Below are 25148 nucleotides of genomic sequence, written 5' to 3' on the forward strand. Positions count from 1 at the left end.
TTTTAATGCTGTGGTTTTCAATCATGGTCCTGGAAACCCACTTCTCTGAATATCTTGTTTATCGCCCTCATTTAAAGCCCTTAACAAAAAGCATGTTACCCAAAATACAAATTCAGTTAACATTTACGCACTCTCAAATTGTTTCAAACCTGTATAAATGTCTTTGTTCTACTGAACACAAAGGAAGATATCTGAAAGAATGTGTAACGAATGTATGGGTCCATAGTATTTATTTTTCCTACTACGGTAGCCAATGAGGCCGAGAGAATATCTTAATTTGTGTTCAGCAGAACAAAGACAGCTTTGAAACAACATGAGGGTGACTCATTTTCATTTTTGGGTGAACTATCCTCTTAACACGCTTGATTCAGATCATCAGCGTCATGCTGCACAGATGGTGTCAGATAAGAGAGACATACAAAATGTGGTCCCCAGGACTGAAAACCACTGATTTAATGTATTCATATGCCAAATCAGGAAGGGGGGACAGGAGCTTTATATGTTATACACTTTTTCTTAACTTTAATAATGATAACAGTATTAGTAAAAATACAAATAAAAACAGCAGTACTTTTGGCTTGAACCTGATTTATTGTGAATCCACAGTCAGAGTAATCAATTTTTCATTTAAATCGCAATCCATTTAAGGAAAAACTTTAAAAAGTATAAAATATTTTTTCTCTGTACAAGTTGCATGTTTCTTAACATGCAATGCAAATGATTGACACTAAAAAACGCCTTTTTGATTTGCTGAATTTAGTTGCTGTGTATTTACAAAGGCTAACAAGTCCTGTGTAAAAAAACAAACAAAAAAACAGACAGGATAAAAATCTGATTTGCCTAGTGAAATTATTTATTAATTTTCTTTTTATGGAACTTGTGCTTTTTGTTCATCTTGCCAGCAGCCTGTGCTGCTTTTTCTGTCATGATCTCTTGATATTTCCTTTTGTTATAGCTAAAAGAGAAGAAAAGATGTTTTAGAACATGACAATTAATTTAAAACAATAAATAATAAAAGCCTATTGTGTAGAATATAAATAATTTATTACATTCTAATCAGTGAGTTTCTTTAACTTACCTTCTAAACTCTGCATCAGCAAGAAGCTCCTCCACAATGGTTCGTTTCCTTTGTTTCTTGGGGATTCGAGAATTATAAAAGTCTACTGGGCTGTCAACCACTGTACCAACCTGAAAAAAAGAGAGCTAAACTTTACTCAAAAGAACAGAACAATATGCCATTGTCTGCTTTCTTTAAACAGGCATGCCTGTGGTTAATTGCAATGTCAGCATTTTGATAACACTACAATTCTCAATTTTTGTTTGTTTTTTATTTTCACAAAGTTTTTTTTGTCTCAGAAATAATGGCTTTTTGAAAAATAGTTTGAAGGGAAAAGTCTGCTGATAAAGACTCCCAAACAGACCTGAAAGTATTTGGGAAATCCTTCTCTATCGTTCTTCTTGTAGAAGCGCTTTGGGTCCATGGCTGAGCGCATCTGCTGTGCCTTCAAGTCATTTTTGAGCTCTTCTGTTAATTCAGGAGCTTTCATGTTGAACCAGCCATCGCCAGATGTCTTTTCTCTTTCCGCCTGGATGAGACATAAGATATTGCTTGTAAACAATGTGATCAAAAACATGGAAATTACAAACCTAATTTTCAACACTATTGCTATAATGATCTGAGTAAGAACACAGACATATCCTGAGAATTAGAGATTTAAAGTGGCATATAACACTACTATTCAAAAGTTTGGGGTCTTAATGAAAGTCTCTTACATTCACCATGGCTGCCTTTACTACATTAAAAAAATATATATATATATATATATATATATATATATATATGTTTTTTTTAATTACCGATACACACAAAAAAACAACATCCATTACTCCAGTCTTCAGTATCACATGACCCTTCAGCAATCATTCTAATATGTTGATTTTGTGCTTAAGAAACATTTATTTAATGTCGAAAACAGTCATGCTGCTTAACATTTTTGTGGAAAGAATTTTCATGCTTCTTTGACGAATAGAAATAAAATTTAGTTAAGTATAAATCTTTTGTAACATTATTACATTGATCAAAAGTGAAAGATATGTATAATGTATTCTTGCTGGATTAAAGTATTCATTGCTTCAGGAATTAATTTCTCCAAACTTTAGATTGGTAGAATGTAGAATTAAGATGAACAGCTGTCCCTTCAAGGAGACACAAAATGTTAAAGAAGGATTTGAATAACCTTTAACTAGATGGATTCATTAAGAGTAGTCCTAACAAGCAGAAGAGACAACAGGATCATCTATTTCAAGAACTGGTCTGCTCACCTTGCGCTTGTGTTTAGCAGCATTCTTTGATTCATTGTAAGGAGGCACAGCATCTTTCTTCTCAAAATCCGGAACAATAACACTCTTCTTCAGCAACTACACAATAAATACAACATTTTTCATGAACTTTAGCTTCACTGAACTCCCTCTTCATCTGCACAAAATGCTTTTAAATGTCAAATAAAGACAATGTTTCATCCAGGATAATAAATGATTATTTACCTCATCATGATTGTTCGGGTTCTTCTGGGTTCGCGAACTGTTGAAAGGATTCTTCGGCTTACCACCATCAAAACTGATGTACAAACCACCAAGTTCCTTCATTTTCAGACCTGGGTCAATGGAACTAGATAGTTGTATCCTGAAAGAGGGGGGGGGGGACAATGTTTTCAGACTGAATATAATTTAAATATTACATTTAAATATTTAATGAAGAGCAGCTCTAAATATTTAGAAAGAAGAAATTTAAAGGGATAGTTCACTCAATTACTCACCCTCATGTCGTTCCAATCCAAACCCATAAAACTTTCGTTCATCTTCGGAACAGAAATGAAGATCTTTTTGATGAAATCCGAGCTTTCTGATCCCTCCATTGACAGATAAGCAACTGAAACTTGTACGCTTCAAAAAGTTCATAAAGAAATCGTAAAACTAATCCATATGTGTGGTTAAGTCCAAATTTTCCGAAGAGACATGATCGCTTTATATGATGAATGAACCAATGAAGTTTATTCTCATGCGGCACGTTTGAGCTTTCGCAAGAGGTTCTCGTCAAGCAGGTTTGGTTGAGCTTCTGTTTGTTCACTGATCAATGTTTGAATTTAAATAAAAGCCTAAATTCAATCTGTTCATCATATAGAGCGATCGTGTCTCTACAAAAATATGGTTCTAAACCACTTCATTCATATGGATTAGTTTCACGATATAGTTATGAACTTTTTTTAAAGTGTTAAAGTGTCAGTTGCATAGCTGTCAATGGAGGGACACAAAGCTCTCAGATTTAATCAAAGTTCGTGATTTGTGTTCCGAAGATAAACGAAAGTCTTACGGGTTTGGAACGATTAATAACAGAATATTCATTTTTGTGTGAACTAATCCTTAAGAGGTTTTAATATTTACACGTCAATACTATAAACACAAAAGAAGCAACAAAATAACTTACAGAGGCTTTTTGGGAGCAAAGAGCACTTTTGAATCGTCATCATCATCATCTTCCGCTTCATCAACAAAATCATCCTCATCCTCTTCCTTAGTTTGCTTGCCACCAATATAGTACTGTTCTTCAGGCTGTAGTCCAGGTCTAGTGTCTATGACAAACAGTCCATTACCATGAGCCTCTGCTTCTTCTGACATCTGATTTCCATCAGGGCACATCACATCTTCACTCTCCACATCTACAGCTTCCTGTGAACAACCCTCCTCTGAAGACTGACCTTCATCAGCACTGTCTTCATCCTCACTGCTGTCGAGTAAACTGATCATTTCTTTCTGGGGAGGCAGTTCCTTAGAAGTTTCCTCTGTGGTGGTCAAATATGCTTGAGAATGTGAGCTTGTAGATGGGCCTTCAAGGTCCTTCAATGTTACGGAGTCATCCTCAGTTGTCTTATTGTCATTAGCTTCCTCACTAACTATTACACCTTTCTTCTCACACTCAGCTATTTCCTCATGCTCCTCTACCACATGTGGTATAAGATCTTTTGGGGCGTCTTCTACTATATCCTCCATCACGGGTTCAGAACATCTCTGATCTTCAATAATCTTCTCAACCACAGCTGGTACAGGATCTTCTGCGGCTGCTTCTACCGTATCCTTCTCCACAGCCTCAGTACATGTTTGATCCACAACAACATGGCTTGTTTCCACAAACTCTGGCTCATTATTTTCCATGGAAACATATTCTGGTACTTTATCTTCAATTAGTGTAGCAGAAGTTTCAGCCACTGGTTCTTCTTGAGGCATCAGAGTTTCGCTTTCACAGTCCTCCTTGATGTCTTGCATGCTGCTCTGAGGTTCTAGCATCTCGACAGACTCATCCTGATCAAGAACTACAGTGGTATCTTCAGCTTTCTCCTCAATCATGGTGCACTCTTGAGCTTCACTGGTGTCTGTGGTCATGGTGCTGTCCAGTTGATCTACTGTGTCTTCAGCCTTATCTCCATCAGGTACAGGTATACTTTCATGATGAAGTTCAAGTTCCTCACCCTCTTTCTGTTCCTCAGGCATGGCAGTAGCAGTGTCAACGGCATCAGAAGTCAATCTTGCTTTACTTCCTGTCCTGGTTACAGGAACCGCACGGGCACTACTGGAAGACCCGGTTCGGCTACTACAAGGAGTTCCTCTTCCTCTTTGAGGGCTTGGGCTCCCCTGAGAGGTCCAGACGTCAGTAGCTACCGATTCTGAATCTGATTCACCAACCAGAGTGTTGCGTTTGGGCTGACGCCTTGTGGCTCTCCAGGGACTCATGCTGGGACCAGACTTGCATGCATCAGAGTCGTATTCGCCATCTTCAACTCCTGTTTTGAAACTACGACCTCTCAGCTTCCTGGGCATTGGAGAGGAAGGTGTGTCTGTGGTTTCATCTAAACTCAAAGGGATCGGCTCGATCGGTTTTACCCTTCGTGTAGATCTGCGGACCACAGAGCTGCGAAGCCCGGAAACACTGGAGGAGCATGACTCCGCTTCAGATGGATCTGCTTCAGTGGTAGAAACAGCAGTCTTCCGATGGCTCCTCGTTATCCGACGAGTGTCAGTAACTTTTGTGAGGGATACAGCAGAACTACAGGACTCTGCCCCTGAGGGTTCATCATCTACCCTTTCAGCATCCTTTGAGGCCGTTGAAGTCAGAACACGTTTCCTCAGGCTGCGAGGGGCTCTACGAGAATGGGTCTCAGACAGTGTGGACAAGCAGGATTCGGCTTCAGATAACTCATCCTGTGCAGTGCGCTTCTCCACGACCACAGTACTCCGTCGGGTTCTAGGTGTTGCTTGCACATCAGAAACTACAGAGCAGCAAGATTCTGACTCAGACACATCAGCTTCATGGGTAGAGTCGGATTGCTTTTTGTCAGCAAGGAGACGTATGGATCTTCTTGTGTCTCGCTTGGGTGGACTTGCTGCTAAGGAAGAGGCGGTACTGTCATCCTTCGGCTCATCCGGCTGGGAGTCACTAGTTAGTTCAGACTGGGACTGGTTTTCCTCTATTAGCGTTCTGCGCCGTGTTCTTCTAGTCGAAGGAGTAGGCTGCTGTGAAAACAAGAACATTTGCTTCAGATTATTTGAGGATTTCTTATTAGAATAATGTAATATTTACAATATGAGCTAAAAAGTCAAATACTTGGCTTGGCTACACAACCAGTCAAAACTTTGGCTTTACCTATCCATCCTTTATTACTACTATTTAGAAATTGTAGAATGATAGGCATGTATTATTAGTCAAAAATTATAATTATACCTGGAAAATTAATACAATGAAAAGAAATAAAATAGCCACTGCTCAGTGAGGGATTGACAATTATATTTGATGTCCATTTGACGTTTTATTAATCATCTTTAGAAATATTCACACTAGGGCTGTCAACGAATATTCTAAATTCAAATATATATTCGAATAGTTTTAAAAAACAGAATTTCGAAGGTGAAAATTAATATTTGAATGTGGAAAAAACTTTTTTTACAGTCTATGGTAAAAAAACACGCCCACGGTAACAGAGGCGCGGCTGTCTGAGACAAAAAAAGTTACGTGGAAGATCTGGCAGAAAGTGCCGAGCCCAACTCGACCGCAGCAGAGAAAGTGATTTTAACCCCCCAAAATCTAAAAAGCCATGTCTGGAAGTACTTTGGATTTTGGTCGGTAGAAGGTAAAATTGTGGAGCCGCGAGATAGTATGCAAGCTATGTAAGATACAGTTAGCATACCATTTGACCACTAGCAACAAACAGAAACATTACTCAAGTGTAGGCTACTGTACTGACTAAATAGATATTGCATGAATAAGGTAGGTTAGATACAGCAGTTTCATGCACTGCAGGCTTCCACTGGTTTGATTATTTACCGTTTCATGTCAAGGAAAAGTTCCATGTTTACCACAGCACTCAACATTTGTTTATTGTAGTTACTCATTTAAACTGTTATTATGCGCAGAAAGCGTGAGGGCGAGAGAGAGAAAGAGTGCCTGCGAGTGAGCGAGCGAGAGTGAGGTCTGCGGTCTTGACAATTAGTTGATTTACCTGTTTTTGTGTAGTAATACGTTGTCGAATATGTTTAAACTTAAATAAACTACCTATACAAGTGGTTATGTCTCTTTGTATTCATTTGTCCTGTTATTGACGTAATGCGCGTCATTGACAAAATGCGCAACCAGATGTTCGAATAGTTCGAATATATGTTTTTTAGAGGGAATATTCAAACCATTTCAAAACATTTTTGAGCAATTTTGACAGCCCTAATGCACACAATAAGGTTTTATTGTTTCCCTCCAATGCTGAAAAACAGCATGGAGAATATTGCAGCAGTACATACATAAGTAAGTACATTTATCACCTAGGCTATGTATATATATTTGTACATTATGTGTGTATATATATATATTAGTACAGTGTGTGTGTGTGTGTGTGTGTATATATATTAGTAGTGTGTGTGTAGGCTATATATATATATATTAGTACAGTATGTGTGTGTGTGTGTATAGGTGATAAATGTACTTATGCACTGTTTAACAACTTTATAACAAGAACACCACACGTGGCGAGTTGTTGATCCAATCATGTCCCATCTACAGTTCAAGGCTACAGATAGAGGTAGCCTTGATATGACTGTGTATATAATTGTTTAGTCGAGAAAGAACGCAAAATTGACTACAAAATACGAACGGACAACATGTTATATTCGAATATGAACTAGATTTATGAGTATCGCAAGTTTTCTACAGCTGCTCAGACATTTATGGAGACATGCGGCTATTGATTTTAGCATGAAAGTATATAAAAACACTACAATTACAAACACAAGCTGCTACTTCCGGGCAACATGTTAACTAAATGGACAAACTACTTAGGTACCCTACATACCGTGGCTCCAGAGTTTTCATCGCTAGTATTTTTCACAGGGGAGCCCACGCGTGTTCCTCTCCGGGTGGCCACCATCTTGCTAATGCTGCGCGCTGCGGAGTGCGCGCGCACTTCCGTCTGCGAACCGCGTCATCTGAATGCGCAGACCGGACTAATCGATGCAGGAAAGTATGGTGAGTTGCAAGTAATGATATGGATCTGTCTTGGTTTTACCTTCTAACCAAGTCCTATTGTGTTCTTGATAGATACTATTGAGATTCAAACACTATAATACAAATATCTAAATGTCACAACTTTTTTTTTTTTTTTCGCTGTGTGTGAATCCAAAATAAAAACAGAAATAAATGAAACCCCAATGCCAGTCCATGTTCATTTTTAATTTCCAAGTTTATAAACCAAATTCAATGTTTAACACACAATCTGGGATTATAGTAATTTGAAAGTAGTAATTACATGATGTATGGTACATGAAAAAACGATCTTATATGATTGGATCCAACAGGAATTGTAATTCCAATGAATAAATAACACAAGTAAAAATATATATTCTGACTATCTGTTAGCTACTGGAACTATAATCATTATTTTACTTCAAGGCTGGAATTTTACAGTGTTTTTATATACAATGAATTAATGCCGTTCATTCTATACATGTTTCCAGCATCCCATACAGTTACATATTTTAACATTTCTTTTACCTCAGATAAGCAAATTATTTAGTTGACAAAGGGGTGCAAAAGAGAATCATCCATTAACAGGCAACATCTATTGAACATTCCATGCAAAGCATCAGTCAAAATAAATTACACAAACTTAAAATGACAGCAAGATTTAAAATTTGACATTTAAAATTAAAGTAAAAAATCTAAAACTATGTGGCCCACTCGTTAAAAAAAAAAATTGGGGTAAACATTTTTAAATAAAATGGAAAAATTCTCCAAGGTTTATCTCTTCTACAAATCTTTTTGAAAACAAGTGCCTCTGCCCATGTACTTACTTGTATAATTAACAAAAACAACCTTTTGGTATTTGAAGCTCCTTAATCTGCCGTCCCATTGTTTTATATAAAAAAATGTACCCTTTGGATAAATATTGGGAATTCAACCAGGTCAAGTCAGGAAAAAGAGGCACTTTTATCTACAAGAACAGATATGTCTAAATATTCTTAATCATGAGGAAAAATCAGTTATGTGGGTGGAGTGACTTTTTGCTCCTTGGAAAATTGCTAAATTAAGTGGAATACATTTCAGGAAACCAAAAAAACCTGTTAAACAGGACATCTTAATGGTCGCTGCTCTTTTTAGCATGAACAATGTAGCCCTTTGCTTTTATGATGCCTCTGCTCTTGACGATGATGGAGTACCGTAAGACCCACTCCAGCTTCCAGTCGGCCACCTGCAGGTCCTTACTGCTCCCTTGGACTGCTTCCTGGAAGCCTGCAGCACTCATTAGCTCTAGACACAAAAAGAAAGATTGGCAACATTAGATTTCCCGCACTATTGCTCATGCCAATTCATAATTACATGGCAGAACCAGTTCATGCACGCAGTCACTGGCTCAGTACAAAATACACACCTTTGGGGTCATTGTGCGTTAGCAACTGTATGTCGAACTCTTTGGCAAATGCAGTGAGGTCTGGAGGCATCACACAGCACGAGGCCAGATTCACCTGATTACTGCTCGGCTTTATCTGCATAGCATGAAAGAGTAAAAAATCAATTAAAAATCACTTTTCGAATCCATTGTACATTGTTTATCACAAAATACACACTCATAGCAGACCTGAGCCCAGTTATAGAGCTGCTCTAGGAGGGTTTTGTCCAACTCTGACGTGCCGATGGCAGCAATTTTCTGGCTTTGCACGAGACTCTCCAGCTCTTCCCACAGGGGCTGGAGGTGGGTCAGCGTCTGTGCCTCACCCTCGGGGAGAGGAGGTGGAGCAATGATCACAGAGTCCAGCTGAGATACGCCTAACGAAAGACAAGCTGAACACAGAGGGGGATTAGTCAAATTCCAAAATTAATAATCACACTACTGTTCAAAAGCTTGGATGCAGTCATTTTTAAAAAAAATAATTGAATACTTTTATTCAGCATGGATTCATGAAATTAATAAAAAGTGACAGTAAAGACCAACATTGTTACAAAAATTGTTACAATTTATTCTTCTGAACTTATTAATCAAAGACAAAAATATTAAGTAGTGTTAATCAAGTTGTGTTCCCACAAAAAGCAGCACAGCTGTGTTCAACATGGATAATAATAATAAATGTTTCTTGAGCAGCAAATCAGCATATTAGAATGATTTCTGAAGGATCATGTGACGCCAAAGACTGCTGTAAAGATGCTGAAAATGAATTTACATTTAAAAATATTAAATGGATTAAAACATTCACAATATTACTGTATTTTTGATCAAATAAATGCAGCCTTGGTGAATATAAGAGACTTCTTTCAAAAAGCGGTATTGAATAATTGGCTTGATCAAAAATACTAAAACTTAAGCACATTTGAATGAGGGTGAACAATTTATTATGTGAAAATATTAAAAAATAATAATTAAAAAATAGAGTCAAACTTTAACTATATTAATTATTAAATTAAAATATAATCACAATTAAGGTTCAGACAGGGGTCATAAAAACGAATTAAAGTAAATACTAATTTACCATGATTATAAGTGACCCCCTTTTAGTCTTTGTTTGGAGACTACTAATTTTCTCCTAAAGTGCCCCTATTATGCTTTTTTTAAAGGTTTCTAATTTTGTTTTGGAGGTCTCCTAGTACAATACGTTACATGCATCCAAGATCAAAAAACACTTTCATTTTCTCATAATATACATTGCACATCACCTCATTTCTCAAATATTCTGAAAACGGTTTATTCGAAGATTCAGTCTCTTTAAACCCCTCCTTTCCAAGAGCCTCTTCTGCTTTGATTGGTCAGACGCCCCGGTCTGTTGTGATTGGTCTACCACTTGCAGTACGTGTATGAAGTAAAATGCCTAGTACCATATTTCAGCTCCGGAAGCTTCCTTAGCACTTGATACGCACTACGAACAGTAACGATGCTGTTGGTTTTTCAGTATCAATTTCTGCACAAGTCCTCCTCACCCTTTGGAAGTGCATGCAAAGTGGAAGCTATAAACAGCGTCTTCTTCTGTCGAAAAACTCTTCCAGACTCCGCTACAACTACAGTGTTTGATGGCGGGTCAAAGTAGATGTTGTTCACGGGCAGCCAATGAAGACCATTATGCAAATTTGTTAGTGTTACGTAGGGATATAACAGGAAGTGAGACTGTAGTTGCTGACTCCTCGTTTCAGCAGTTCAGAATCGATTCTTTCTTTTAGGAGACAATCATTTTATTTGTGGTGCACTTTGATCCACCTTTCTTCCACAAACAGCTATATTACACACTGCATGAAATGTAATATTCAAAAGAGCATAATAGGGGCACTCGAAATTGTCATACAGTCTTTTCAAATTTTATTTAAACGTCTGTTCGTTTAGGGTAAGAAACTCACCCTTATCCATAATCAGTTTTACCCATCAAACATATGAATAATAATAGTGTATAGCTCATCATATTAAGCAGAACTTACCCATGTCTACTGCACTTCTAATTGATGAGCAATGCGACTCAGTGAGAAAAAGCTTGACTGTAAAGATAAATAAACATATTTACTAACATGCACAAGCATGGCAACAGTGATACTGTCTAAACGCACACTAAGGACCAGTGATCCTCACCAGACACCTTCAGCTCCTCTCTCTCCTCTGGGGTGATGGCCTCTGTGTTTTTTGGAATAGTGCAGTCCAGAACAATGGGAAGCTCCTGAGGAAGAAAAACAGCAGTTACTGAATTGCACAACCATGCTTTCATGGAAAGTATTCAGTCACTTACTGGATTATGCATTATAGTTGCATAATTTTTTGGCACTCGTGTTTATGAAGCTCCCCAGTCACTTTACTTTACATGTGAGAACATTAGACACCTTGTTAATGGACTGCATGAAAGGAATGCGTCAATAATAAGCCTCAGCTTTTGTGTGCTAAGACCTTTACTCTCTACTCACTGAGCAGAATAAGCCAGAGCAGAGGCACAGCGGCCCCATGCCATGAACAATCACCATAACAACAACTGTCTATTCATCCCAGTGCCTATATATGCTTTACTGGTGCAATGAGACAGACGTTTTGCTTTCCCACAATCCACAGAGTGCTCAACTGTTTATGTTCAGTGAGTCTGACAACATTTTCTCTACTTCTTCAAGCAACCGAACTCTTTAATATGTCAAAGATGACATATGTTTAGTTTAAAACGGCTTGTTTACAAGTTCTCATGGTTTCTTTTTTCACTTTCATAATAAGTGTCATGCAAGGTCTTACCGAGTCAAGTGATGACGGCATTGCGGCAAACCACTCGCTTAGTGTGCCTTGGATGCAGTCTTGAAGCTGTGGATCGAGTCAGACAACATTGCAAAAAATGTTAACTAACAGAACAGGCAACAAACCGAATATTTTGAAAAAAAAAAAAAAAAAACATCTTGGCAACTTCCCTTCCCGAATCATTTCTCAATATTTGAGAAAAGACATTTACATAAGCTGTGGATCGAGTCAGACAACATTGCAAAAAATGTTAACTAACAGGACAGGCAACAAACCGAATATCTAAAAAAAAAAAAAAAAAAAAAAAAACATCTTGGCAACTTCCCTTCCCGAATAATTTCTCATTTTTATAAAGAAATTTAAATAATGTAAAGAAATTACATTATCTGTAATACTAACTATTGGGTGTTTTTCCAAACACAAGTGTGCATACTAAGTTTTCGCTCTATAGGATTTTGGCATAATATCAATTATTAGCTAATAGTAACATTTTTAAACATTATGATGGTTTTTCATATTCTAAAATTTTTTTTTTTTCAATATATTGTTTCATTCTGAATTAATTTAATTAATAAAAATGAAAACCATTAAATGAAATGCAAAAATATAATTAATAATTAAAAAGCTGTGTGTGTGTTATATATGGGATTGATCAAATGTATATATATATATAGATGTATAAGATTAAAGATGTGATCTTTGGTCTGCTTCCATTATGGCGTCACGGACTAGTTTGCCTCAGCTGCTCATAACATGAAACTATGCAAAATGTGGCTTAATCCATATGCATCTCACTGTTGTTGCATAACAATTCAAATGGTCATGTCTTGTCGTCAGTTGTTCTGGCATCACCAGAAAACTGAAAAAGACATCACCAGAACAAAGACATGATCATTTGAATTGTTATGCAACAACAGTGAGATGCATATGGATTAAGCCACATTTTGCATAGTTTCATGTCATGAGCAGCACGAGGCAAACTAGTCCGTGACGTCATTAATGGAAGCAGACCAAAGATCACATCTCTGATCTTCTCGCCCAGGATTCGTTCTTGTGAGCCGATTCTTTTTGATCGAACCGATTCGCAAAGATTTCCACTGTAGGTGGGTGTCTGTCATGTTGGACCCATACACAAAGTTTTTTCGAGCAGGTATAAAAAATATATCGCGGAAAATTAAAATGAGTTTAATCATGATGACATAATCCAACTACAAAACAAAATGTACACAAAATCCAAATTTTACCCATAATTTAGAATGTATATGAAAAATATACGTATTTAACCATATTTACTTTAAAAATAGTTCATAAATGGCTGCTGTGTGTGAGGAACACACATTTAAATAAAATTAAATGAATCTGTGAACCGGTTCGGGAAACTGAACCGTCCGAAGGAGCCGATGCGCAAAAAAGAATCGGACTTCCAATACCAACGACGACCTTACAAACATAAATATTGACCGAACAACATCATACTACAAGACATGTCAGGCTTGTGCTGCCAAGGTGGACCAAGATGCACTATAAGCACTGCTAACCAATATCACTTAGCCTACCTCCTCACTAGGCGAAGACGGACATTTCTTCTTAAGTCGACTGCGGTTGACTAAATTTCCCGTGTGAAGCTTCAGGGTTGTTGCGTGGTTAAAAAGCCGTTTCGCGTTTACATGAGACTCCATTACTCCGTGAGAATCGGTGACTGGGAAAAAAAGTGTTGTCTGTATGAAACTATTAACCACAAAGTGCGTTCGGGTACAGTGTTTCTTTCTCTCTCGCATACACTAAACAGTGTAGTATGACTTTGCAATTGTAGTTCATTCAAGTAGAGAGAGGATGTTAGAGCAGAGAGACTCACGCCCACAATGAGAATATGGAGTTGCACAGGAAAACCTGGTGAGGATCAACCAGAGGTGGATTGGAAGAGTCATTTACAGCAACTTTCAACCTTTTTGACTAAAAGGCCCCCCATTGTCCAACACAATATTGAAAGGGTCCCGTGTAGGCTGCTAGTGTTGGGTCCGAGTCCACCTTTGTCGAGTCCGAGTCGAGTCCAAGTCCTTAACAACCGAGTACAAGTCCAAGTCCGAGTCCAAAGAGGGTCGAGTCGGACTTGAGTCTGAGTCCTTAACATCCGAGTCCGAGTCGAGTCCGGCCGAGTCCACAAAGATTTAAATGATTTGAAATTGACCTTTCACAAAGACCCGCCCCTCTTGGTTACTGTTGCTACGTCCGACAAGCCATTCCTCTCTCACTCCACATGTTCTCGGTCGGAGCAAAGAGGACACTAACAATGTGCCAACAGACAAGACAGAGCAGGGTACTTTTGGTTTGAAATAAAGTCTCAGCTTTCAATTTTTTTTTTTTTTTATGAAATTCAAACGATAAATAGTGTTTTGTGGTGCTTTAATGTGTAGGCCTCAGTTCAAGCAGCACGTGAACTGATAATCTCTTCTAGTTATAGCACAAATTTCTAAAAAAGAAATCAATACACACTATTTTTCAAGTTCAAGTCCACTGCCTTTAATCTACTAACTGATTTGGTTTGTTTGTCGAACAAAAATGGCGTGTATCTGCATTATAATTGGTCAGATCACCTGTCAATCAAATCCCGGCGAAAGGTCTCAACACTGAGCTCTTAAATTAATATTTTAAACCTTACAAAATGATTGCAATGTATAGTTCCAGTCATACGTTTACCTATTGTACATCTTTTAGAATCTGCAAGGTAATGCTTAATAATGCAACACGATGCAGTAAGAGCCAGGGGTAAACTTTTGAGCAAGATGATGATGTTTAAATTTTTCTTATTGTGTTGTACATGCTAATATCTTATTTAGCCTCTGAAGGGTTGGACTAAATTAATGAATGCATTTTTAAACAAATAAGACCAATTTACACCAATGATCCAGTTCAAAAGTTTACACCTCTTGGCTCTTAACGGATGCTTCCTTCTTGTGCATCACTAAATGTTTGCAGGGTTTGTAATAGTTGTGTATGAGTCCCTCAGTTGTCACCAGTGTGAAAGTATGGATCTTACAATCATAGTCACTGCTAGTAAGGAGTCAAATATGCAGAAGATGCTGGAAAAGCAAAGAATGTGCAGGAGCTGGATGATTTTTCCTCAACCATTAAAAAAAAAAGAAAAGAAAAAAAAGTTGTGGATCATTCAGGTAATGACACAATATTAAAATCGAGCCTATGTAATTTGTCTTTATTTTGTGTTTGTATTTTATTTAGGCTATTAAACATCTGTTATGTGAAAAAGCTTTTTCAGGGCAGTACTAAATAGAAACAATGTGTATGATCCGTCTTATTAAAAAACATATAAAAATAACATTTTGGAGATTCTGCAAGGAGTATGTAAACTTATGACTAAAGTATAAATGCAACAAAAATGATAACATTATCAGACGCCAAAATGTTGCTATACATAGGTTTCTTGTATACAAACAATACCGGATGCGCGCGCATCCAAGAGGCAAGACCGCTATATGTTATGTCGAGTTCTGTAAAAGAACATTGTAATTAACGTAGATTTCGCATTGTTTGTAAATTCTTGTTGACTCAATAATAAACTGCAATTTCAGAGTTGAATCTGTTTGCTTGTGTTTCATTTGCATATTAATATAACATTATGTAAAAAGTTAGTTAGTTGACTAGTATGAAATTGTCCAACTAAGTTTGCGAATCATAAAAACATGACATACCCTATGCATTTAGGTTAGTTTACAGCACAACAGCTCCGCGTCATCTCTGCTTCTGCTAGATATAGCCGTAAAGACTGTTGCTTTCTGCCTCTTAGATGCGCGCGCATCTACGTGATGACGTTGCACAGAAACCCGTGTATGGTTAACCAGTTCTTATGTTGCTATCAAATCATCGCAATTTCATGACTCAAAGGACAAAAATTATTCAATCCCACATTTAAATGCAGTTATCACTCTTTATAATTTACAGTGTGAACGTAACCACTGGTCCTCTAGAAGTATGAAAAACAAAACTATTTAGATTGTCAACAGCGCTCCCTTTAAGCCATCACTTACCGCGTTCGGCACTCTCCCTAAAACTCTCGTCATAAACACTGACTGAAGTTGTCCGCACTGCACAGTGAATATCTTATTTATATAGCGTCTAGAGAGACTTTGTTGTTTATGAGGGGATTTGCGAAAGGATAAAGCTTGTGCTGATTCTAAACATACATTTTGAGCAAATTATTCGCATGCGGACTCTAAAACGCCTCTGATTTGCCACTGTGTTTATGCACTTAACTGTGATTGGCTACAATGCTCAACGCTGAAACAACGTTGTTTCGTTTCGTTTTTGAATAAAAAAAATTCACAAAATTTCGTTTTGTGTCATCCAGTGCCCGGACTCGACTGGACTCGGACATTTTTCCGAGTCTAAAATGTCCCGAGTCCGTGTCAAGTCCGAGTACAAATTCATTCGAGTGCGTGACAAGTCCGAGTCCATTCAAAATTGGACTCGAGACCGGACTCGAGTCCGAGTCCGAGTTCGAGTACCCCAACTCTACTTCTGCAGTAATAATAACAAAGCTGCTGGCTTTCAGGCTTCTTTATTAACAGAAACAAAAAGTGAAACATGAATCCCGAATGGTGTCTCAAGTTTCTTTTCATTTCTACACTGCATGAGCGAACAAATTAAAATAATAAACATAGGCTATAATTTTTTAGCAATTTTTTAATTTGCATTATCTGAAGACTTTTTTTGAATAATGATAATAAATATAATTTAAAGTCATCTTACAGGTTGAGAATTTGATGTAGAGGAATCTTAACTATGTTGTATTTTGTCATTATGACACAGCATAAATTATTCAGGTCAAGTCAAGTCACCTTTATTTATATAGCAATGTACAAAATAGATTGTTTCAATCGGCTTTAAACAGGAAAATAAGGCAAACTTCATCAAATATGAGAAGTCATTTTCAGTTTTGTTCTCATCCAATAGTGTCAGTGCAAGCAAATAATATATGGAGTATTATTATATTAATGGATAATATGGAGTTTCTTACAAAACCCAAATTATTGTTATATATTTTTATATATATATCTACCGGTAATTATAATTGTGCCATTAAACTGCTTCTAATACACTTTAAAATGTTATCTTAAATCTTATCAAATACTCTATTTGAAACAAAATATAACAAGAAATGTGCAATTCGCAAGTTTAATTGTACATCAAATTGAAGAAAGACACTGGCAGTATATAAAATGAGAGCAGACATCTACATGTGTTTTAATTGGTGAGATTCTTACAAAAAAAAATTGCTATTCAGAACTTTACAGTATATTCAAGCAAAGTACCCCCAAAGAAAGACATTGACAGTGAGTAAAATGAGGGCATTGACATTGCAGACAGTCTTCCAGGTGTGGTCTTCTTCAATACTCGTGAGTTTCTTTTCCAGGGCCTGCTGTTCCTCCTCACTTATCTTTAGTTTAGCCACATGGGAGAGACCACACAGCCACATTCCAGCACGCTTCCACCATGCAGGCATGTCCTCATCCGACCCCTCTGACTCTGTAGTGCTGGGATCAGAGCCTGCTGGTCCAGAGCCTCTAGCCCAGGGGTCTTCCAGCTCTACACGCTCCTCCTTACTGTGTCTCGTCCACCAGGTCAAACGAACAAGCTGAAATTAATTATGAGTGTTATATTAGCTCATGTTCAGTGTGTGTTCCTGCTAAAATATCAACATAAATGATGTACCCATTTTCCGGACTATAAGTCGCATCATGCGTCATGAAGAGTAAAAAAAACATATATAAGTCGCACTGGACTATAAGTCGCATTTATTTAGAAATTTATTTCACAAAATACAAGACCAAGAACAGACATTTAATCTTGAAAGGCAAGTTATTCAACTACACAAATGCAGAACAACAGGCTGAGTAGGTGTCCGGTATGTTAACGTAACACATTAACAGTTATTCAGCTACACAATAGCATAAAGAGCATATACCTGGGAGCAGGGGCGTCGGACAGGGGGTAATAGTGACTGTGGAACAGAGTAACAGGGGCCCTCGGCGAAGGGGTGACCACAAAGATATATTGATATATATTATGCTTTAGTGAGGGGCCCGCCCCTTGGTTCTGTGGCCCAACATTTGGTGCTACGCCCCTGCCTGGGAGGCTGAACAGGCTAAATTAACATAAGCCAACGAGTCCAACAAGTTACTAAGCAAGTTCACCAAGCTCCCGCGATCTCATACCACAACACTGAATTCATTGAATTCTTCATCCTCGGTGTAGCTTCTGAACAACTCCGCTAACTAGAGCGCCCTCTGGAGGCTGTAGGCGGTAATGTTTTCTCTAGGTTCATCCGTTTATATACTGTCTATGGGTTCATCTCAGTCAGTATGAATTAATTTTGATATATAAGTCACACCTGACTATAAGTCACAGGACCAGCAAAACTATGAAAAAAAGTGTGACTTATAGTCCGGAAAATACGGGTACTGCTTTGTGTATGTAAATATATAAATAAATTTTTTTTACATGCTTTCTTTGCTTATTATGCTAATAAAGAAAGTAAAAAGTCTTGTCTTTATAAATTAATTTCCAAAATCGAGGTAGTCTTTGTTAGTGCACATGTTATAGCCTAGAATCATTTGGGCTGATTTGGGCAGCAGAACCTCCATTTGTGGACATTAATAGAGAATAAAATGTTTCGTAAATTAATTAAAATAAAACTAAGAATGCAAAATGTTCTCAGGTGTACTGTTATATGTAATTTTCTTAATTTTAAACCAATATAAATACATGAAAATGTCCTTTTTGAGAGGTAATGGCCTGGGCACATGCTCTTTATCTCCTTTTTGTAAGCATCTTATACAAATGGATATGGAGTGATAATGTACATCAATACTGATTTGAGCAGGAACCTTTTTAAAATCGCACCTCTTTATTATCTATTAAGTGTAACAAAAAATCGTTCAAGCAACAAGACGAACACTTCGACAATATCACTAGACCAATAACTGTTAACTGTAGATTAATACTGATGCAGTATTGTTGCAGTATAACCAGGGTTACGGTTTCTGTACAAAACATTTCCAGTAATTGAAATAAAGCTGAAATGAAATAAAATAAAATATAAATATTAGTTGAAAAACTTAAACTAAACAAAAATGAGAAATGTTACCTTGGTTAAGTTGATGCAATATTAACTGGAAATGAAATAAATTAAACCTAAATAGCAATAAAAAAAAATAAAAAAAGAATTAAATGACAAAAATGAAAAATCTGATGGCAAAGGGTGGTGACCTTTCTAAGGGCCACCAGCCTAAGGGGGGCCTTGAGATTTCAACCAAGGGGGCCTCCCCCGGAACGAGATTTCTACAGAGTGGGACCCCGACCCCGACAATTTCAACCGAAGGGGAAGAAAAAAGATTTCAAGGGGAGGTAGAGTAACAACCTGCACCCTGATACCACAGCTACGGCCTTGGTGGTCATAATCAGGAAATAATATTGCGACTGAGCAATCAGAATTAATCATTTCAGAGAGCCGTGTAATAAAAAATAAATATTTAAATGTGTTTGCAGTTGATAGTTACGTGTTGCTCTGGAATAGGTGCAGTGCAGAGGCTGACGGCTGTGATGATCACAGCTGTCAGTGCAAGAAGGATTAGAGCAAAATACAGGTAGTGCACATCTTTCAGCAGTACGGGACGCTCATCTTTCTCTCCGCATGACGGGGTGCCATAGACAAATTCCATTACCATCCTCGCTGTGCCAACGACAAGTCCCACCATCAGACCCCAAAAAGCACCCTGTGCAAGATAAAAGAAAGCAGCTTTGCTTGGATGTTTTGCATACTTCTTAAAAGAAATGCATTGAATGTTATAAGATATTTAACTTTCACTTTATTGCATGAGCACAAATCAGCTAAAAGATGTTTAACCTGTTCATTTACTCGCCCCCAGAAGATGGCCATAATAAACAAGGCGGTGATGGGAGGTGCCAGGCAGCTAGTAATGGCCTGAATGTAGTCAAACAGCTGTCCACTATTGGCTGTTTGAATGATAGGAATCCACACAATGCTCAGGGCCACTAGCAATAAAATGAACACCCTGTAGATTTAAATAAACAGTATCAATTGGTAAGCAAATAAGTCAGGAGACTAAGGCTGTTCAGTGTATATTTTGGAAAAGGTTATACTTCATTACCTTCACTTTTAGTTTGCATACGAAGTATATCTAATTGATTTGAGCTCTGTTGTACATGTGCTGTGCCTTTATGACCCAAAAACAGGTCAGCAAAACCTATACGATGTGGTTATCCACCTGGTGTGGTAAACTGCAGAGGAATTGGTGGTGGATCAGTTCCACTTTCGTTAAAGGGGTCATGACATGAGAAACCAAATTTGCCTTGATCTTTTAGTATATAAGAGGTCTTTGTACCATTAAAACGTCCTGCAAGTTTCATAGCTTAAGACGTCCTCCCCATTATAAACGAATCATTTATTTAATCAAGCTCTAAATAAAGCTCGTTCTGGATTCATGGTAAGAAGTGACGTCACGGTACGAAGTGACGTACCAGCGTTTGCATATAGACCGCCTCCAGCACAAGACAACTACGCTTTAAGCGCAAGGCAACTACGCTCATTTCGTATCGTTGTCGCGCCCGCGCGCTGCACGCCTCACAAGTGTTCAGTCGACGGACAGCGAGTGGGTCTGTGTACAGGGAAATTATGATGCCACGCAGATGTGCTGTTCCTGGCTGTGGACAAACAACATCTTTGAATACGCTGCGAAAGATCCAGTCGTCAGGGGAAAATGGATGCACTTTATTTTTTGTGGACGTCTCAGTCACGGCAGTGTTAGTTTAAGCGTTGGTTCTATACATTTGAAGGATGACTGTTTTGAGAACAAATCCCAAAATGATGCTGGCTTTGCCAGAAAACTGTTGCTCAAAGATAAGTCCTTGCCGACTATTCTGGGCTCAACAACGACGACGCAAACTGTAAGTAATGTGTTTAAAACTTTAAACTACTTTTTAAATACGCTGAATCCGCACAGGTTCTGGCTGGGGGGGTTAATAATTGATGCATAGGCACTGACGTTAGCCAATCATAACAGTGGGCGTTAACACTGAACTCTTAAAGGGGAAACACCCCCAAAACAGACTGTTTGAATCAGAGGATGAGAAACAGGGTGGGAAAAGGTCATAAATCACTACATTTTAAAAGTTTTTTAGTAAAAAAAAACTATAGTAATACTATATTTGCACCTAAGGGAACATAATAATAAAATAAAAAAAACCATGTCATGACCCCTTTAAACTAGTTTGTATGCATATAATGATAACATTCATTTATTTAGATACTCGTGTAAAAATGTGTCCAAAATGAAAGTGTTCTAATGTTTTTCCACAAAGCATTTAACAGAAACTACCTGCCCACTACCATGAGCTCGCTCTCAGAGGCCCGGAGCCGGATTCGTTGCCAAATGTCCATGGTGAACAGAGTGCTGCTGCTGTTGAATATAGAGGTGAGAGAGGACATGAGCGCTGCCAACATTACTGCGATCATCAGACCTTTCAAACCTACAAATCAATGACAGTGAAAGAAAGAATAGATAAGGATAACAAGAACAATAGGAATATCAGAGCAACAAGTTGTATAGCAACTTATCTGCTAAGTGATGCGCACATTTTTTGCAGGTGCATTCAGACTTAAGAATATTACGAAGTCCATTAAGAATATAGACTTCGAATATAAAAACTATATTTTTCCATTTCTGATCTTTAAAGTGCCACTCTGCCTCTGCTCATCAAAATCATATATAAAGATAAAAGATCTGGGTAGGAAACAAGCATACAATTTAGAAATTCTGGCAAAACAAAGAAACAATTTTTTTTGTTATGATTATTATATTATATTCAAATGTAAATATAGAGGCACAAATATTTAAATTATAATTTATAATAGACACATAATTAAAATGTTATATTATAATTACACACACACGTTTGTTTCACTATATTAGTGAGGACATTGCCTAGATTTCCATTGATTTTATATCAGGTTAATGATATACTCCTAAACATATCTATCACAGAAACATGAGCAAATACACACACAAACACACACACACACACACGAACTGGGGATGTTCTTGTTGTGAGACGACATTGTCGACTGAGCCGCATATATATAAAATTATGATACTATATAATCTATTAAAAACTAGAATAATTGTTATTTTGTTAAAATTTTTGTCAGCTTTTAATTTTTGACAAATTATCCTATAGGAGACAAAGGAAAATTTCAACTAAAGGAAAAGGGTTGTCATACCCACTGGCATGAGCTCCACAACTAACTTTGGGTAAGCAATGTTAGAGCAGCCAACACGGACCCCACAGATCTTCATACACTCATCGGGATCCACACATCCTACTTCATCTAGAAAATACACAAACATCATCACATTATACCACAAAAACAGAGATTTCACATTCTACCAAATGAATGGTACTGTGGATAATTAATTAAAAGAACATAAACCCCTTGTCATTGGTTTAATAAATGTTCGTAACTTTTTAGAATCCAGACCATAAATCTATTGGGGAAATGCAAGAATAATGAGCGTACTTGGGTAAAGAGCTCTGCTGATCATTCCTGGCATAACAACGAAGAACATAGGGAAGACCTTGAGGTAGCCACCGAGCACCGAACCACCTTTGGCATGGGACAAGTTTTTGGCAGACAGAGACCTTTGCACTATCACCTTCAAACAATAAATAGATGCAATTGCTTGATGTAAAACAGTTTTTAAGCTTAAAGAGACCTATTTGTAACTTAAATTGTAAAATTCAAAATCTGGTTCACCTGGTCCGTGCACCACACCCATGTGGCAAGAACCGTTAGTCCAAAGATCAGGCCTGGCCAAGGAATGTCTCCTGTCACTGGATCTCTGAAGATATGAAAGGCGTCAGACCGAGGAAGATGACAAGTGGTGTTGGGAACCGTGATAGCAGGTACAGCGTTCTCATACTGAACCAGCAAACCCTCGTACCATCCAACTTTGTCAAATGCTGCCGGGGAAAATTCCTTTGAAATGACTTTCCCAGGAATAATTCATATAATTGTACCTTTTCACGAAGAAGGGATCTATACCTATAAACATGAGGACAAATGCTCCTACAACCATGATGACGGTCTGTAAGGCATCAGTGTAGATTACTGCAGTCAGCCCACCTGCATTAAGAAGAGCCACGAGTTGCTGCATTTCAACTAGAATCACATTTAGATATTGGTTATCTAAAATATTAGTGTGATTCTATTACCAGCTATAGTATAGAGTGCAGTGACGGCTAGCAGCACAACGGTGGAGACATACAGGTCCCATCCGAGTGACACCTGGATGAATAAAGCCCCTGAAAAAATGTCTGTCTGAAAAGAACACAGTTATGCTTATAATAAACTTTAATATATGTAGTACATTGCTATGGAGCATTGCTGTTTACTCTTATTGAAGACCATATAGCATCCTGTATTGTTGCTCCTTGGCGTAGTTATATCATCAAAAAAACATGTTTTATGATCATGTATTAGCAATATTATAACAGTATTATAATTTTTTTCTAATTATGTATCAGATTAGCATTCCTTCCAATATTTTTTGTTTGTTTTGTTTTTATGAATATATATATATATATATTTCATTAAATATATAACAAATATTTAATAATTACACATGTATATTCATGTTTTAAACAATGAGTCTTACTGATATCTTGGTGAAAATGTAGAGGATGAGAGACAGCACACTCATGTAGATTCGGATGCGCTGACCCCCGAACCTCTTCCTCAGATACTCTGGCATTGTGACCACACCAGCAGAAATATACACAGGCACAAAAATCCAGCCCAAGGCAATGAGGACCCACGCTGCCTACAGAACAATCACACTTGACGTCTGATCCGAGGTTTTGTTTGAGCATGTGATGCAATAAAACGGTCAAACATTTGTTTAGCCCAAGACAACAGCAATCTAACAAGTGAAATCAGTAAATACTGAAACAACACTGAAAGCTTGTAAGACGAGGAATAATTTGTCTGCCGTACATTCCACTCAAATCCCCCGACTGCAAGTCCCCCCGCGGCTCCTGTCCCTGCTAATCCAATGAACAGGCCACTGCCTACGTTACTGGACATCAAAGAGGCACCAATCTGTTGAAACACAATACTGAGAAAACACTCTCAAAACTAAAGGAAACTATGATAGCTCAAGCTGAAAGAAGCATGTCTTCACACTGAGTAAACACAAAGTCAGCTGTCAAAATATTCCTTAAGTACACAGTATAAGTGTTGTATATATGATTCAATTTAGTTTCAAACTTTACATATTCACTCAATATGTTTACAAGTAATACATTTTTTAAGAGACTGCAGAGACGTCATTATTTCCCTTTTCCTGGTTGTAATTCTAGACAAAGGCTTTGAAAATCAAGATTCTTCCTTGTAGGCATGCACAAGAAAAATATAATTTCCATCTTTATTATTAAGAGCAGACACCGTAAAGACACAAAAACTCACAGGCCACCATGTCATGGATCGTCCTGCCAAGAAGTATCCTCCCACTGTCCCACGGTTGGCTCTGACTGAGGACTACAAATCAGAAATCTCTAGCATCAAAAATTAGACATTCCGAATTTTCTTCTACACCAATGCAAATGTTGCCAGAGAGGCTGCAAACTTTCACTCACCCATATTCCAACTACCAACACAAACACAAAGTAGACTACAACCACAGCAATATCAGCAGCCTCTAAAGCAAACTTCACAGGCACCTGGGGCTCTGGGGTGCCCGTTACAAGCTCAGGTAAAGCTGGCATTTTCAACAATGCCTGAGGCAAAAGTGTGAACTTTGAAGCAGGTGCTGATTTCATTAATAATTAATCAGCCTGTTTCAGAGAATGCTGAGAATGCACGAGTTACACATTATATGACAGATACACATCACCACATGAGGACGCTGTAAATTAATTTACTTAAACTAAGTTAACAGCTTGTTTTTATATTTGAATACACACATACATACATGGATTGGAGATGCCAAAATACAGATTTATTACACTCTAAAAAATGCTGGGTTGTTTTAACCCAATTTTGGGTCAAATATGGACAAACCCAGCCGTTGGGTTACATTTTAAAATTACATTTTTAACCCAACGTTTGGGTTTGTCCATATTTGACCAAACAACCCAGCATTTTTTAGAGTGTAAGTTTTAAATTAAACCATTGTAATCCTGAAAGTATTTCCCCTTTTTTCAAAATGTAACTATAATCTGATTAGCCTACTACGTTTTTTGACGTAACTGTAACGAATTACAGTTAAGCCGGATTTT

The 25148-nt window shown here is 37.6% G+C and overlaps 3 protein-coding genes across 4 annotated transcripts; all 3 read right to left on the bottom strand.

Annotated features, from left to right (window-relative positions):
• Window positions 1-575: 575 nt before the first annotated feature.
• dnttip2 (deoxynucleotidyltransferase, terminal, interacting protein 2) lies at window positions 576-7748 on the bottom strand. The gene is made up of 7 exons (XM_079638755.1): window positions 7389-7748; window positions 3485-5565; window positions 2545-2683; window positions 2323-2418; window positions 1422-1586; window positions 1079-1188; window positions 576-955 (listed from the first exon to the last, which is right to left on the bottom strand). The coding sequence occupies exons 1-7, from the start codon at window positions 7461-7463 to the stop codon at window positions 850-852; spliced, it is 2772 nt and encodes a 923-aa protein (XP_079494881.1). The 5' UTR covers window positions 7464-7748; the 3' UTR covers window positions 576-849.
• gclm (glutamate-cysteine ligase, modifier subunit) lies at window positions 7699-13921 on the bottom strand. Of its 2 annotated transcripts, XM_079638784.1 has the most exons (8): window positions 13633-13921; window positions 13334-13476; window positions 11778-11843; window positions 11139-11223; window positions 10991-11047; window positions 9171-9373; window positions 8964-9078; window positions 7699-8842 (listed from the first exon to the last, which is right to left on the bottom strand). In XM_079638784.1, exons 1-8 carry the CDS (start codon window positions 13703-13705, stop codon window positions 8670-8672), a joined length of 915 nt encoding a protein of 304 aa, XP_079494910.1. In that variant the 5' UTR covers window positions 13706-13921; the 3' UTR covers window positions 7699-8669. The 2 variants fall into 2 exon arrangements, with proteins under 2 accessions (XP_079494910.1, XP_079494909.1); XM_079638783.1 differs by having other exon boundaries at window positions 13334-13637.
• Window positions 13922-16676: 2755 nt separating this feature from the next.
• On the bottom strand, window positions 16677-24684 carry slc5a9 (solute carrier family 5 member 9). The gene is made up of 13 exons (XM_079638767.1): window positions 24507-24684; window positions 24337-24408; window positions 23866-23970; window positions 23528-23692; window positions 23085-23190; window positions 22915-22995; window positions 22627-22832; window positions 22390-22525; window positions 22093-22200; window positions 21191-21341; window positions 19699-19867; window positions 19352-19567; window positions 16677-17427 (listed from the first exon to the last, which is right to left on the bottom strand). The coding sequence occupies exons 1-13, from the start codon at window positions 24633-24635 to the stop codon at window positions 17092-17094; spliced, it is 1980 nt and encodes a 659-aa protein (XP_079494893.1). The 5' UTR covers window positions 24636-24684; the 3' UTR covers window positions 16677-17091.
• Window positions 24685-25148: the final 464 nt, after the last annotated feature.

Source organism: Phoxinus phoxinus, assembly GCF_949152265.1.
Source record: "Phoxinus phoxinus genome assembly, chromosome: 15".
NCBI lineage: Eukaryota > Metazoa > Chordata > Actinopteri > Cypriniformes > Leuciscidae > Phoxinus > Phoxinus phoxinus.